Source organism: Harpia harpyja, chromosome 18, assembly GCF_026419915.1.
Source record: "Harpia harpyja isolate bHarHar1 chromosome 18, bHarHar1 primary haplotype, whole genome shotgun sequence".
NCBI lineage: Eukaryota > Metazoa > Chordata > Aves > Accipitriformes > Accipitridae > Harpia > Harpia harpyja.
In genome coordinates, this window is record NC_068957.1 from 6,491,224 (window position 1) to 6,506,888 (window position 15,665).

Genomic DNA, 15,665 nt, shown 5'->3' on the forward strand with positions numbered 1-15,665 from the left:
AAGCACAGCATAATTGTATTCTGCTTTACACCAGTACTATGGCTGGGTAAACAGAGATATACCCAATGGCAAATGAATAATCCTTTTCAGTGGTATCAATTTTCAGAGCTTTGGCTGCCTGAAATGAAATATCTGTTAGTATGTTTACCATTACCAGTCCAGATTCATCAGGCTGTATTGATTAAATTTTTGCACTGTAAAAATACCATTTTGAACCACAGCAAAATCAATAAAGGGTGAGGTTTTTTATATATACAAATTGGATTTGGATCAGGAAGAAAATATTCTTCATCAGATGAAAAATAAAGCTGAAAAAAAAAGTGTGATAAAAGATCTAAGAAGGGGAAAAAGTTTCTCTGTCGTTTCCCCCGCCTCTGCTGTATTTGCCCTTTGGACCTTTCTGTCTGTCTACTGATTACTTTTCTACACAAATAAATTTTCAAGCAAATTGAGGCTCCCAGTTTGGAAATGATACTTTCAGATAGGTGTAGCATTATCAGAAGCTACATTACGGTTTTCAAAAAAATGCAATTACATTCATATATTTCAAGATACACAATAGTGTTAATGGCAGCCTTCCTACCAGAATTCAGAAGAGCTATTTATAGAGTACTTAATGCATCAGAAAGAAGTTCAATGAGATGATGGTAGGATTATTTCCAGAAAGCAATTAAAACCGTCGCTAGATTGATGGCAAAACATTCTGAGTAACAAACAGTGAGGATATGGCATTTTAGTTCCAGTGGTTTTATTTTATGTGTTGTGGCCTGTGGTAAGAAGATAAGAAAGGTAGTTAGATATCAGTGAGGCAACACATGAGAAAGGCTTTCTGCATAAAGCTTACAGTAGAAAGGTTTAAAATGAAACAATGTTTGGAGAATGGAGAAGTTTTGCCTTTGGTAGAAATAGTTGATCATTATGCAGTAATTGTGTCTGAATTATCCCAAATAATAGTCAGGGCTGTGCGAAGTTTAGATTGCCCCACTTTGTTCTGAAGACGCTGACTATTCAATAGTACTTTTCTGCAACTCTTGTCTCTTGTAAGGAAGACCTGACCTCCTGAAGTACCTCATTGCCTCCCGGTCAACACCTCCTGGGATAATGCGGTTCCTAACATGAAGTAGAGAGCCAGGATCGAACCTTTATTCAGTTAGAGTGATTTCAGCTGTGCTATTTTTCAGTTGCCAGTGAGACCACCCAAAAGCTTATTTACTGGAATCATTAATTTATTTCATAGCAAAACCAATAGATCTACTGGAGAGAAAATAGGAAATAGGGTATCAGTCATGTAATCGTGAGGGAAAAGGGGTACTTAATAGGAGGTCAAGTAGTAGAAGACATCAAGACGACTCTAGAATGATATTTAAGGAGTTTAAGGAATGCCCACATGTTTGTGTAATGCACGGAAAACTGTAAATAGTTGTAATATCTTATGAGCCTCTCTAACGTTGTTCAGAGCCAGAAATGAGGGCAAATATGATTTGGAGTAGGACCTGTTTTCTCCTTGAGATTTTTTCCAAAATCGTGCCTCTTCTGCTTAACATAGCTTTATATATTTGCTACAGTCTCTTGCTTCGTGACAGTGTCAGAAAGGATAAATATCAATAGCTGAATAAATTTAAACATTCTAGTCTGATAACAGACTGTAATAGAAAACTATTTCAGACACAAATATGTCAGGTTGGGTGAGATGAATCTCTCTTTGTGTCTTTTGTTGGTATGGGCCCCCAAGTCTCATTTTGTGCAAGAGCAGAATCTTTGGAAATGACTGTGGAAATGATTTTGGAGGCATATGTGAGAACAAATTCAATGTGATAGTTTTGCAGTGTTCATGTAATTAACATTTAAGTGTTTTGAATTTATTCACACAAATATAACAAACAGCTCAAACTCACAAATTGTTGTGGTATTGCAAGATGATCTTTAATGTTGTTTTGTTGTCAGATGTAAGTGTGCGATGCATGGAGAGGACAAGAAGTATTGCAGCAGAAGAATTTAGATTGAGAGAGTAGTTGTCTGCGAAGATAGTGTGGTGGTGGTATGGATTGCCTAGTCCTGTTGCAGGTTCTCTGTTGCTGGGAGCTTTTAAAGGATGCCAGCCGTGATTTCATTTGGAAGAAGGAAGAATAGATGATCATGTGAAGTCTTTTGCACCTCTGTTTTCTATAAATCTACATTAAAATAGGTAAACCGGGCTGTGCACACAGATACCTGTCAGAACCGTGTGTTATTTTAGTATTCTGACAGTAGAGCAGTAGAGGCTTCCTTTTTTTTTCCCCCCAAGCAGTTGCCAGTTATTCAGTGATGATCTATCATATTGATTTATTTTTGTACCAAATTTCACATAAAGTTCTATGGCATTTTCCCATCAAGCGTTGCTTGGTGCTGTGAAGGATAGGGCGAAGGTATAGCAGCAATTGTTGGGGAATGCATCTTTGCTGCCTTTTCCACACAGGAACCTGATTTCTGTTTGCCAGAGGAAACATGTTCACTAAAGCTGGCAGCTGACAGCCAAAGACTTCAAAATTAATGTTTTGCAGACACTTCCAAGTCCTTTTGATTTCCAGCTCGGGCTTGAAGAGCAGGTGCCACTGAATTCTGGCACAGCCCATGTAATACTTCTGTGTTGCCTCTGTGGAAAAACTGTCCCTAGCTCGACAGTTTATTGGCATAGCTGTGGTTAGCTAAGAATGTAAAAAATTGTACACCTAACTGACATACTGTGACGCTGTTGGAGAAGCCTAGATTAGATGCAGTTATAACATCCAGATTGCCAAAGGAGTTTATTTAAATTGGGAAAGTAATAGAAGCTGTACCGTAAAAATAATATCTCTTCTGGTACAGATATGTAAAACTTGGTATCTACATTAAACCTCTATAGCGCACTTTCTCAGGTAACCTTCTCTAGGGGGGGACAACTTTCCGTTAGGTTTTACTGAAAAAAAATAGCTTAAGTCCTTTTGAAACTCCTAAAACTTTAAATTTTTGAACTTTTTTTGCAGTGTAAAAAATTATATTAATAAAGTCAGTTGCTGAAAATGAAAGCTAGAACAGAGTTGTCTCCAGGACACAGCGGGAAGGTAATTTAAAAAGCTCAGGAACATTGTTGAAATTATCATGCAAGCTTATTAAATGCAATGTATATTTAAATTGAAAAAACTTTCTTTATTAGGCCTAGATAGGTGATATTTTGCTGCCTCCAGCAGTTAAGCTTATTGCGTGAAAGTCAGGATAGATTAATTTCTAATCTTTATGGAAAACCACTTATTAAAAAATGGATAGCAAAATTATGAATATGATACTTAAGGTTTAGACTGTCTGTAGAACAAGACTCACCGCTGAATGTGAAGAAAAGTAAAATGAGTGTTTTCATAGTAAGTATTTCACCACTTTTGTTTACATATAGTTTTGTATTCTTAGCATGATTTTCTAAGAGTTATTTCTGAAACATGTCAAATTAACATTAAAATCTTCCCTTATCATTACAAATTATAAAATATTTAGCTTTAATTTCCCTTTTCATATCACATAAGTAGAAACTTATTATAAAACACATTTGAAAGAACTCATTGTTGACTTAGATAATTAAAATGAAGAGTGTGGAGTGAATTTTTAATGCTTTTTAGATTAGCTCAGGAATGATCAACATATTTGTCTCCTTCTCAAGAATATGTACAAATAATGCTTCACAGCTCACATTTGCTTTCTTCCAAGAAAACTAATGAGCCTTCAGAATTAAGGACATGTCAGTAAAAATTCTAGACCGAGTTGAGCGGTTTTTAAGTCTCTTATTCATTAATTGGTTTAAGTCTGTGTCCTGGTTTCAGCTGGGATAGAGTTAACTGTCTTCCTAGTAGCTGGTACAGTGCTATGTTTTGAGTTCAGAGCGAAGAATGTTGATAACACTGATGTTTTCAGTTGTTGCTCAGTAGTGTTTAGACTAATGTCAAGGATTTTTCAGCTTCTCATGCCCAGCCAGTGAGAAAGCTGGAGGGGCACAAGAAGTTGGCACAGGACACAGCCAGGGCACCTGACCCAAACTGGCCAACGGTGTATTCCATACCATGTGACGTCCCATCCAGTACAGAAACGGGGAAGTGGGGGGCAGGGATTCGCCGCTCGGGGGACTGGCTGGGTGTCGGTCGGCGGGTGGTGAGCAATTGCACTGCGTATCATTTGTACATTCCAATCCTTTCATTATTGCTGTTGTTAGTGTTATCATTATCATTATTAGTTTCTTCTTTTCTGTTCTATTAAACCGTTCTTATCTCAACCCACGGGTTTTGCTTCTTCTCCCGATTTTCTCCCCCATCCCACTGGGTGGGGGGGAGTGAGTGAGCGGCTGCGTGGTGTTTAGTTGCTGGCTGGGGTTAAACCACGACAGTCTGAGGTCTCTGAATTTTAGATTCAGAAAAGACTGTATTTCATGAAAGTCTATAAGAAACTGCAGGGGTCGGTTGAGGACAGGTCCCAGCAATTTGCCAGCACGTTGCCTGCAGTGAGTCTGCACAGCTGAGCTTTTTTTTAAATAAGGAAATTAACTTTCCAGCCCTACACTTAGAGAACCTTGTTTTGATTGCAAAGTGTACAGGTACAAAAACTGAAACAGGGCCACGAATTACTATGAATTAGGGTGGCCGTTGGTTTCGTGGGAGCCAGGAAAATTCACGCCTCCTGAGGATCTGGTCTGGTAGCCACAGACCAGCCTTCAACCCCCCCTACTCCACAAGATCTGCCTAGAGCTCAGGCAGGCGAGCCGGGCGGGCGTGTGAACACTCAACAGTGGTGACAAAGAGGAGTGGGAGAGGAGATGGCTTTTGTGTAAGCCTACAAGCCTAAACACCAACACGGCTGAGGGACTTCACAAATTGTGTGTGTTGCACTGTACATTGTGAGAATGATTGACAATTAATGTAACAGCATAACTAAAGGCTTGCGATGTAATATCCCCGGGTCGACTAATCCAAACTGTATCTCTTGTCACCTGCCTCCCTTATTACCTTACACAAGTCACCTCCCCCTTGCTCTTGTCCTTTGCGGTCCGACGATGGCACAGCTCGCGGCTCCTCAGCAGGACGGTCCCCGTCCAGGCTGTGATCTCCATCTCCTCCCTTGCCCTGCCTGTGTTGCCTCTTTGATCCCTCAGTGAGCTGATTTAGCTTAGCAAGCTGTCAGGTATTAACCCAGGAAAATAAAGTGAATAATTATCTGCCAGTTTCATGATCTGAATCAGCTCACCACGGTTTTCCAGCTCCAGGCAGAGCCAGGAGAGGGTTGGAGAGGAGGGGGAGTGGAATAGCAGTTTCAGCCAGAGGAGACATCTTTGGCTGTCTCAACTGCTGCACCTACCCACAGCTCAAAGCCCTTGCCCCGTCGTGCTGGTCCCTTGTGGAGGACCCACTGCATTTTAGGGTGTTTCTGCGTCTGTAGGACCAACTGCTATGGAAGGAGGAAGATGCTCCATTGAGCGGAACGGTTGCTTGGTGTCTGACTTGCTGTCCAACTTCAGTGCTGCCTAAATTTTTACCACATCAGCTTTGTTTAAAGCTATTTACCTATTTTGAGTTACTGTATTGTTTCCCATCGCATTCGGTCACTGTCCACTCACTCGAGTATCTCATTTTGTCTAGTTTGCTGTGGAAACCCAGTCTCTCCATGCAAACACAACTGCTAGTGTGGCTCCCCGCTATGCTGATATTTCTGTACTTGTTTATCTACAGGAGGAGCTAAGGAATTGTTTTGCTTTAAAAACAGGACAACCTGAACTGATAACGCACTTTTTTAATCTTAGCTGTTTGAATTAGTTGTGGGTTAAAGCCGCAGGTACTACTGTGGCATTAATAGGATGATGTTAGGCTTGATTTCCTTTGTTTCACATGAGAAGTTTGGGGAGAATCTTGGATTTGTGTGGCAGCAGAATACATTATCATGGTGAACAGCATTTCTGAAGCCTCATATTAAATCACCAAAACAAATGTAATTCTCAAGATTGCCCTCAGTGACCATAAAGTCTGAGTTGGCTGAGCAGCAGGACAACTAGGGTAACTGAGAAAGTGTCTGGGCCAGACTAAGAAACCAGGTTTCATTACACCTGGTGCTTACAGGATTGGTTTTGATTTGCATTAAAGAAGATTTAGATTAAATATTTGGGGGGAAAAAATGCATTGCTAGAAGGAAAGGCAAGAGCTAGGTGAGATCATTCCAGGATTCCTCTGCCAGAACAGGTTTGACACACACTGGTTTTGTAACACTTTTCACTCAGTTACTGGTATCTGGTTACTGTGCCCTGACTTGCTGGCAGAAATGAGGTGTGAAAACTGAATAACTGGGCACGGGACAACTAACCTAACATTTCCTATCACACAGAGCCAGTTTGGGGTCCAGAACTTGTGCCGCTGTGTTGTCTTTCCAAGACAGTGTGGTTGGGATAGAGGAAGCCGCTGTATTCCAATAGGCAAAAAATAAAGGAAAATTTGTTTGGCTGTGCACAATCTTATGTGGGCAAATAGAATAAAAAAAAGGAGCCGTGTGAGTGAAGACTATATACTGACTGACCTAGGATATTTTATGAGATAGGAAATCTTGTATCTCCACTTCATTAATCTGATTGAATTTAGGAGCTTGAATAGTGTTTAAACATTTTATTCCTTGTGTGAAGCGTGGGGAAAACAATGGAAAACTTTCAAACATTTTAAGATCCATTTAATTTAGGGGTTGTAAAATAGGAATATGTGCAAGATCTACGTCCCTATGGTAGGGGTGTGCCTACATTGCCTTTGGCTCCATGTTGCTACTTCTTTTGTTTGTTTGGAAGGTGAGTTTGTCATGATTAGACTCTGCTGGATAGGCAGACAGAGGTGAGGCAGGCGTGCATGCCACGTGTGGGAATGTGTTCAAGGTTTTCCACAGCTGGTTCTTTGATTTATTTACCGATAGAGAAGTGGTGGGAGCTGGTAGAGCTGCTGCTGACACAATTGGAAGCTCGATGTATCACTCTGTTTCCCCGCTTCAGCCATTCCAGCCTACATTACCACTTCTGTATACTGATGCCTACAATATGCCCTGAAGTTTTGGCATCAGTTGAACTAAGCCAGTCCCACAACTGCAAAAAACTGCGTAGTAGACACTCAATCCAGAAGGGCCAGAAAAAGCATCTAGTCCAACCCAGCATAGTGTAAACTACAGAATATTTCTTAAAATCCTCTTAACAATCTTTGCCACTTACAGTAAAATACCGAAAGCAATGATTATAATGAACTAGAGGGAGATCAGGAGAGATCAAAGGCATCCCTCTAGCAGCCTAAATCCTTGAAGTAGCAGGTAATTTGTTAGATTTAATTCTCAGGAGTTAGCCCATGCCCCAAGCTATAAAGATAAGTTAAAATAATACCAGTGGGCCTCTGCCAGGCTGGCCTGGGGGTGATTCTTTGTGATCCCAGATCTGGTGGGATCAGTTGACTTGCTGATCATAGGAGCAAGTATTTAGGCGAGTTCAGTGCCAATGAAATAACAGAGCAAGTCTCACCCTTAGTCCTCTGAGCGGTCTCCCGGGTTTCCAAGGAACAAACAAGCAACAAAACAAAAAAGCCAAGCCAAGTTACGCAGCAAGGGGGAAGAAATCCTTCCCAGCACCTGCAGGCAGGCAGTCCAAGGCATGAAGCATTGGATTAATAAATCATCGGCAGGCAGCAATCAAGTCTTTCTAAGGGATAATGCCCCAGGCTCAGCACGGTTTTTCGTTTGAATATAGCAGAGCAGTCTCTTTCCTTGTCTTATGTACTCTTTTGCAGGAATATCGTCAGATAATTATGTTTATCTTGTACTCCACTATAACACAAGTCCGTCTGAATAGTAAAATTAATTAATTTTTATGTAGCTGATTTTGACTTCCTCGGGACAGTACTTCACAGTTTCTTTTACTGAATTTTATCTTGGGTTCTTTACCATGCCTTCTGCTTCTGAAGGTGATTTTCAGTTTGACCATGCTCTTCTGGTTTGTCACTCACCTATTCTTTTGATTGCACTCTGTGCCATCACTCCAACTATTAACAAAAATAAGAGCTAGACTAACTTGAGACAGAGCCTGGCACGTCTGCGATGCCACTGTGCAGTTCCATTTCTGTGCTGCTTTTTTCTCAGTGTTAAAATTATTTGAATTGATAAGATTTCAATTTAAACTTTAAAAACTTCGCTTGGTATATACAGTGACAGCATTTGTCACTACAAATGCGTTTAAGAATGTTTATATACAATAGTTCCAAGATATAAATGATCATTGTTTAAAATCTGTCAAGGGAAAAATCTTGCAACGACTAAATATGTAACACTGACATTTGAAATCAGATCAGACACGATTATTTGGCTTGCACTTGTAGTGCTATCAGCTGCTTTCCGAGAGGAAGAAGGAGGAAACATTTCTGTGGCAGGTTAATTGCAGAATAACAAGCAAATTCTCTCTTGACACTAATTATTCTAAATAAATTCAAACTACATAGAACCATTTTATAATGAACCCATTCTTTTCACAGAACAACTTTGGTCTAAGTGGAAGTAGAATTGCAATTGGCATATTGTGATGTATTGAAACAATTCAGGACTTTCATTCCACTTCTCGATAAGTGGTGTTCTCCAATGCCCAGGTAGAGAAATTGTTCTGAGTGCAATGAAGGAGGTACTCCTGTCTTCCCAAAACGGCTTTGCTGGTTTCTTAGTAGTTGGCTCACGAGAGCCAGGAAGGAAAAATGTTTTAATCCTTGAAAGCTATTTTAGAACTAGGCAGATCTGCGTGGCCTGTAAGTCACGTAATATTGTATACTGCCGTCAGAGCGGCGTGCTTGCTCTTCTTCTTTCTCACTGTTACCTTTCTGGTGGCTCTTCTTACTGTAAGTGAAGGCCATTTTGCCATCGCTACAAATGTCTGAAATATCTCAAAGACTTTTGCTGGTATGTATTTAGTGTGCCACTTTATCCTTTAATTCAGCTCACTTGCAATATTTGAGTTTATACGAGATTTCAGGACTGAGCCGGTGCAACCTGGGAACAGACATGGCATGCTGTTATTAAAGGCCTCAGCTGAAATCAGTCAAAAGATATGGACTTTTGGGGGTCATTGTTTGTCTGGTTTAGACCCATTGCCCTACCATTTGCAAAGCCATCATTTCTGCAGTCCCCACCCCAAGCAAATAAATGATCTTGCAAGTAAACGCTAAAGAAGGAGGCAGCCAGATTGTGTAAGGTTTGTACTGGGTGATGAAATCCCATATTTGATCCAACTGATGAGCGATATTAGTATAGAAGTGATTAAATTTAGTATCGGTGCAAAGTCTATTTGCAGTAGGAAATTGCTGTTTCACATTATGTATTTTTGTAATCCTGTGCAGAGCTATGTACGCTGGACTGTGGCAGCCATGGTGTCTGTTCCAGAGGGATATGCCAGTGCGAAGAGGGCTGGGTGGGACCAACCTGTGAAGAACGTACCTGCCACTCGCACTGTGCAGAACACGGCCAGTGCAAGGACGGGAAGTGTGAGTGCAGCCCTGGATGGGAAGGGGACCACTGCACCATTGGTAAGGGTGCTTTGTGCCTCTAGAAAGAAAATACGTAAAACCTTAACCAGTTATACGAAGATCTGCCACAGCCATCAGTCTGATTCAAGTCATTTTGGAAAAAACAGAGACCCAGAATCAGGCTGGGCGTAAAAAGGTGCCTCTGCACTGATGGTGCACCCTGCTTGTCCCACAGAATAGCAACTCAGTGCAGCTTTCTGTTTAGAGGAAAAAACATTGATGAATTAATTTAAAAAAAAACCACACAAAAGAAAGATATCTCAGTCCTAACATATCTTTGGGTTGTGTTCATATGTGAACTTTGAGTCAGGAAGGAAAAAAATGTTTAAGAAATAGAAGGTGTGAGGGGATGAAGCTTTTATTCAGCTTAAGTAATTCTTGCATTAAATCTCTTGCCTTCATGTCTGAGGATTTACATATTTTACTTATTACTAGAGGTGCTTTTTCTATAGTTGGCTTCTAACAATATTCCTAATACGGTAAAGCTTTCAGATCTTTTTAGAAGTCATTACTCTACTATACAAATGTAATAGTTGTATTTTTATGAAATACAACAGGTTTTTGCAAAGTCTAATAGTGTTTCTCCCTAAAATGTCCCAGAGCAAGATTATTTATTATCATTTTAATTGTTTATAATAGCGGGGTATCTAATTTTTAGAGGTAAGCAGTGTAAGCTCTCATGCTTGCTTCTTGAAAAAAAGTAGAATGTTTTATCTTCATCTTGATCATTTTAAGCTAATTCATTCCCTGGCTCTAGAATTTACTAAATCAGATTTGCTAAATCAAGAGTCAGGTTTGTGCAGGAGGAACACCCTAATTTTCTAAAGGTTGTGTAGAGCAAATCCAGAAAAGGACCAAAATAATTAAGAAGATAAATAGAGCTGCTCTTCCCATTGTAGGCACTGCCAGGTATGACCCAAGCTGTCCTCTGCATGCTTGTCATCAAATGGAGAACAATCACATACGCAATGTGTTTTGATCACAGTAGCAGGAATAGATCTGACTGCAGTAAGAGGGAGATATTTTATATCTAACCAACAGGTGGCAAGCCATAAGCAAGTGGTGTCTGTATTTTCATTTGGGTACAGAAGTTCAATCCATCTCAGTTTTGTTCTTTTCTTTTTTAAGCTCACTACTTAGATGCTCTTCGAGGTAAGTTTTTTCATATCAGCATTGCGAAAGAATAATGAAAAGATATGAAAGTATTGGCGCTGGGGTGTTTTGTGTTACCTGTTTTGTCTGAGCTTCTGTACTGCTAAGTTGCCAGAATAGAGAAAACATTTGTTTATGGAGATAGATAGATACACACACAGAGACAGAGCAAGATTTACAGAAGAAAATGCAGGTTTTAACAAATAACGTGCTCAACTCATTTGCAAAGTTGTAGCAATGTAAGCATGTTTTATGTGGCCATCTGATGTGCTATGTTAGGTAAATCAGGTTTTTTGCTCTCGCTTACCATTCCAAAGTAATGACGGAGCTGAGAACTTGCTCAAAAAAACTTTGTGTTGATCCTGTCTTCCATGAGAACAAAAATTTGCTTTTTTTTTTTTTTAATTTGTGCTTGAAGTAAGTTTCTTTTGAGAGAGAAGTACACTTTTTTAAAAGCTGTCTATGCTAGATGTGATACAGTTCTCTTCGAGTCATTTGATACAAGAGTTAAATTTTATGTTGTTTTGTGTCTGGTGCTGTTCATTTGATGTCCGTGCCTTGCCGCAGGTCCTGCTTGGTCATGTCAGCGCAAGTACCTTCCCCGAGTTTGACAGCAGTCCCTCAGTCCCAGCCATGCTGTGCGGAGCAATGATGCACATTGCCCCTTGCAAAAATGCTGCTAGCTGAAATATCAAAGTAACCAATATTCCAGGAAGACCTGGGTGTTTGTTTCGTGTTTGCTATTTTATTTCTTCAGAATTAGATAATAATAAAATCATGTAGGCATTCATTTGATTACATTTATAGTCTTAGAGGATAACCACCCATAGCAGCAAAATAGAATCATATACAAGAAATTAATTAACTCAGCAGGACAGTGAATTGAGTTGGAATAACAGCCCCGTTACCCAGAACAGCTCTCACATCCTGCCCTTTCCCCCAACTCCCCGAAAGAGGCAAATAATTGGCTTTTGTAGTGTATCTGGTAGTGGCCAACCTCATGCTATTTCAGAGCAGCAACTTCCAGAATTCCAGTGTGAGAAAACGGTGCCACCCATCTCCAGCTCTTCAGAGCAAGATGGTCAGACTCGCCAATCCCCCCGTTTGCAGATATGATTGATAAACTGTGCCAAGGGTGAGGAGGAGAGAGATGATGTGTCTAGTGTAAAGTTGCCAGGAGATGTGCTGCATGCTGGGATGTAAGTCACAACCTGACAGACCGGTCGTACGGATTTTCTGACCCTGGTCGGATCCTCCAAAGTCCTTTTGGAGCATCTTGGGGCTGCCAAACTTATATGCAGACTGAGGCCTCCTCTTTCTTCCTCAAAACAAATTCTCTCTGATAACACGCGTTGATGTTCACTATCAAGTACAGAAGGGCTTTCAGTTCCTGTATGTCCGTGCTGGCAAAAAAAAAGGAGCCCTCTTAGAAGGGATGCCACTTGTGCTGTCAAGCTTATTGCTGAGCTTTATCCACTGTCCTTTGGCTCCGTGTGTGACATGGTGAGGATTTGCCAAATGTCTGAGTTGGCACTAAACTATGCAAGCAGATGGACATGAGTATACACATCCAAGAGACAATTCCTCTCTCACTCTTAGAGGCAAGAGATCTAGCTGAGAACGTCCAAATTACTATTGATTCAGAGTTTACAAATACATAATCCAGAGGATGCGACAGTCATTGTTCCAGTTTTGATCTAGAATCAGAGCCACTAAAGGGCAAGTGTTTGTCATATTTGAATCAGCTGTAATGTGAAGGAAGTGGAACTGGACGTTGGAAGGAAATGCTCCCTCATTTGCCTTCTGTGGAAAGAGCTGCATTGTAGCATAAATCAAATTGGCTTTTTCTCAGTCAGCTGACTATTTGTGAACAGAATAAAAAGGTCACCTCCACTCCCTGCAATGTGTAGGATTATGTCCACAAATGCCAGTTAGTCGTTTAAACAATATTTCCCATGTATATCTTTGATATAAACGTTGATGATGTATATACCTTCCTTGGAGATCTACAACTTATTTTTCCGTAAGTAGAGAAAGAGACGGACATGGCAGACTGTTAAATATCTTCTTATAAGTTTACTCATTTTTTTCCTGAGCGCAAAATGTTACACACTAAAAAAGCCTCATTCCTCACTGAGAAATGACTTTTGGGCAAGCGAAGGGAGGGACCAGGATAGGTATTTTTTCATATTTGGCCAAAAATATAAACGGTTTGCAAGGGAGCTGCAGTCATTTGAAGGCAGCGAGTATAATACTATATGAAAGAATGTTAAAGAATAATGGCAACTGTAAAAGAAGAAAAGAAAACTCCTCCATGAAGGCTTCTTTTTTACATTTTCTTTTCTAGATGGCTGCCCAGGTCTCTGTTATGGAAATGGGAGGTGCACTCTTGATCAGAATGGATGGCACTGTGTTTGTCAAGTGGGCTGGAGTGGCTCGGGATGTAACGTTGTCATGGAAATGGTGTGTGGAGATAACCTGGACAATGATGGAGGTATGATACATAATTCATGTCTGTTTGTTTATTTGTCACATCCTTGATTGTCATTTGAATCTATAGTTTGGGTGTATGTTTTCCTTTTTATCACAGAATGTCAATGTTTGTCTGTTCGCTCAAGACAGTTGTTCCACTGACTTCATCTGAAGCAGTGCAGTGAGGGAACAGACCCTTGTGCTAGATGTTATTCAAGGCAGAAATTATGTATGTGCCGTACCTAACATCCCAGTACTTGATTTTTTTTCTTTAAAAAAAAAAATAAAAAGTGTAACAAGTAATTTCTTCTATCTCCTTTCCACTCTACCTCATAACTCTGTCATCTATTTCAGAAAAGACAGCCAATGGATACCCAAATGAAAAAACCTCTGTGCCTGTCAAAATGCATCCAGGGTTTAGTTTTATGTTAATATTAAATGAATACATTTGCAAGCATAACGTGTACATTTAGAGATGCTTTTTTAACGTTAATCTCTTTCTTAATGTTTCCACTGAGACACAGCACAGTTCTTGCAATTATCTGGACCTACATTTGAACGAATGTTGAGTAGGCTAGTGTAGAAAGTATGCAGAAGTAATTTTTGAAAGTGCAATAAACAGAGCCCTGTACTAAAATAATCGTTTGCTCTTTTCCACCAGTTGAAGCACTGGGTGCTCCCTACCTCAGACCTCTGTAGTCCTGATTCATTCTAAGGCTGCAGAAGTTTTAGGAGTGCTGGGAAAAACATAGTTCTTTCTTAAGTTAGTCTCTGCCTCCTTTCCGGTAGTTCATTCTAATACACGAGCTAGTGCATTTTTTTCAGGAAAAACGTCCAGATTCTATTTCAAACTTACCAGTGGGAGAAAAGCTACAACATTCCTCACTGATTGTTCTCAGAGTTAATTATTTTTCCTATCTATTTTAGGAATACTCATTTACTAGACAGTCAAGAAGGACTATTGCTTTCCTCTCCTTTACTTAGTGCCATCCTTTACAGTGTGCTTGCCCCCGTACTCGGAGCTGTGCAGCTTTCTCATTTGGACTGTGAATACATCTGCCCCAAGCACGGTTACATTTTTTTCCTTAGATTGTACACTGAGATGTAATGAAATATATATTGTCTTATTGTGTCACACTTACAGACCACCTCAGTGTCTTGGGTGACATCTCATACCCCACTGTAGTGTCAAACCTTGGTATAATGATTGTCTGTTTTCTTCTAGGTCATTGATAAATTAAGCTTGATTTAGGGCCAAGAACTGAGGTCACTGTGGGACCTCAATAGAAACATTCTGACTCAGTGATGATTCCTCATTTACAGATATATTTTGAGACCTTCTGATTTTGTATCCTGTGGGCTCTAAGACCATGCTGTCCTTTGGCAAAGGCTTCCTCATTTCTGAACCCCATTCAAAATTGCCTTATTCCTCTCTTATCCTTCCTTTTCCACCTTATTTCCAAGACGTCTAACAACCGTCTCTCTGCCCACTCTCTCTGCTCTTCTACGCTGGTGCGGATCCCTCTCACACAAGGTCCCGCAGCTGGCATCGCTGCCCCCCGCGTGCTCTCCCATCTGGCCGGTGCTCTCCCCTGCTGTCCGAGCCACTGACTCACTCGCCTGCACTCTTAAATCTGTCCACAAAAACCCTGTTTAGCCTGTAATGTGTGTAAAGCATTTTCTGATACAGTCTATGAATTGGCTCTGTATAAGCTGCCCTGTATTGTGATTTTGGGTGCTTTATATTCTGCAATAACGGTGAGTTATTGAAAGAGTTGGCAGTTTTAACTCTAAATCTCCTTGAATTTGTCAGTTTAAGGCAGACACTTAACATCCTTTCACTGCAGGTTTTAAAAGTAATTTTCTTTTTCCTTTTTAATGGCAACATAACATGGACTAGGACAGCTCTGTTGACATTACAATTAGAGATAAGTGCAGAGAGAAATATTTAATTAATCTGACTACTACAGATGGGCTAAATGTAATTAAGTTTCCTTCACAATCAATTTTATATAAGAAAAGAAAATTATATCTACATATTAAAACCACTTCTCTTTATATGTGAAGTTCATAGGGCCTGATTTGGCATAAGAATAAATTAGAAAAATTCCCATAAAGTCTTTGGAGTTATACCAGTGCGACATTAATACAAAATCAGAAGTTGATTCCGAGTGTTTCAGGGTTTGTATACGTACACAACAGTAAAAACAGAAATCACGAAGGAGACATGACATTACCTGTTAAGTCCTGTTTGCTGGGAGGTTGTGCCTTAGGCTATGAGAATATTACGGTGGCATAATGAGTTACCATTCATCAAACTACATAACTGGATTAGGTTCGTGAAGATGGACGCTATTAACGTTTTCACCTGCAGTTGTGGTGAGTTAAGAGCACGCACTCAGCTGAGTTTCTGCAACTCAGCTGGCAGGTAGGAACTTCCTAAGCTGTTAGGATGTGATCCCATTCAGTCAGTGA

General features: G+C 40.2%; 1 protein-coding gene across 3 annotated transcripts in view; it reads left to right on the plus strand.

Annotated features, from left to right (window-relative positions):
• The window catches only part of TENM1 (teneurin transmembrane protein 1), a 346,769-nt gene that overhangs the window by 236,758 nt on the left and 94,346 nt on the right, over positions 1 to 15,665 (plus strand). For 2 of the 3 annotated variants that reach the window (XM_052813749.1, XM_052813750.1), the window contains 3 exons: positions 9,381 to 9,566; positions 10,695 to 10,718; positions 13,066 to 13,212. In XM_052813749.1, the coding sequence (XP_052669709.1) occupies positions 9,381 to 9,566; positions 10,695 to 10,718; positions 13,066 to 13,212 (357 nt within the window). The remainder of the gene's footprint in view (positions 1 to 9,380; positions 9,567 to 10,694; positions 10,719 to 13,065; positions 13,213 to 15,665) is intronic. The other variant, XM_052813752.1, reaches the window with a different exon arrangement.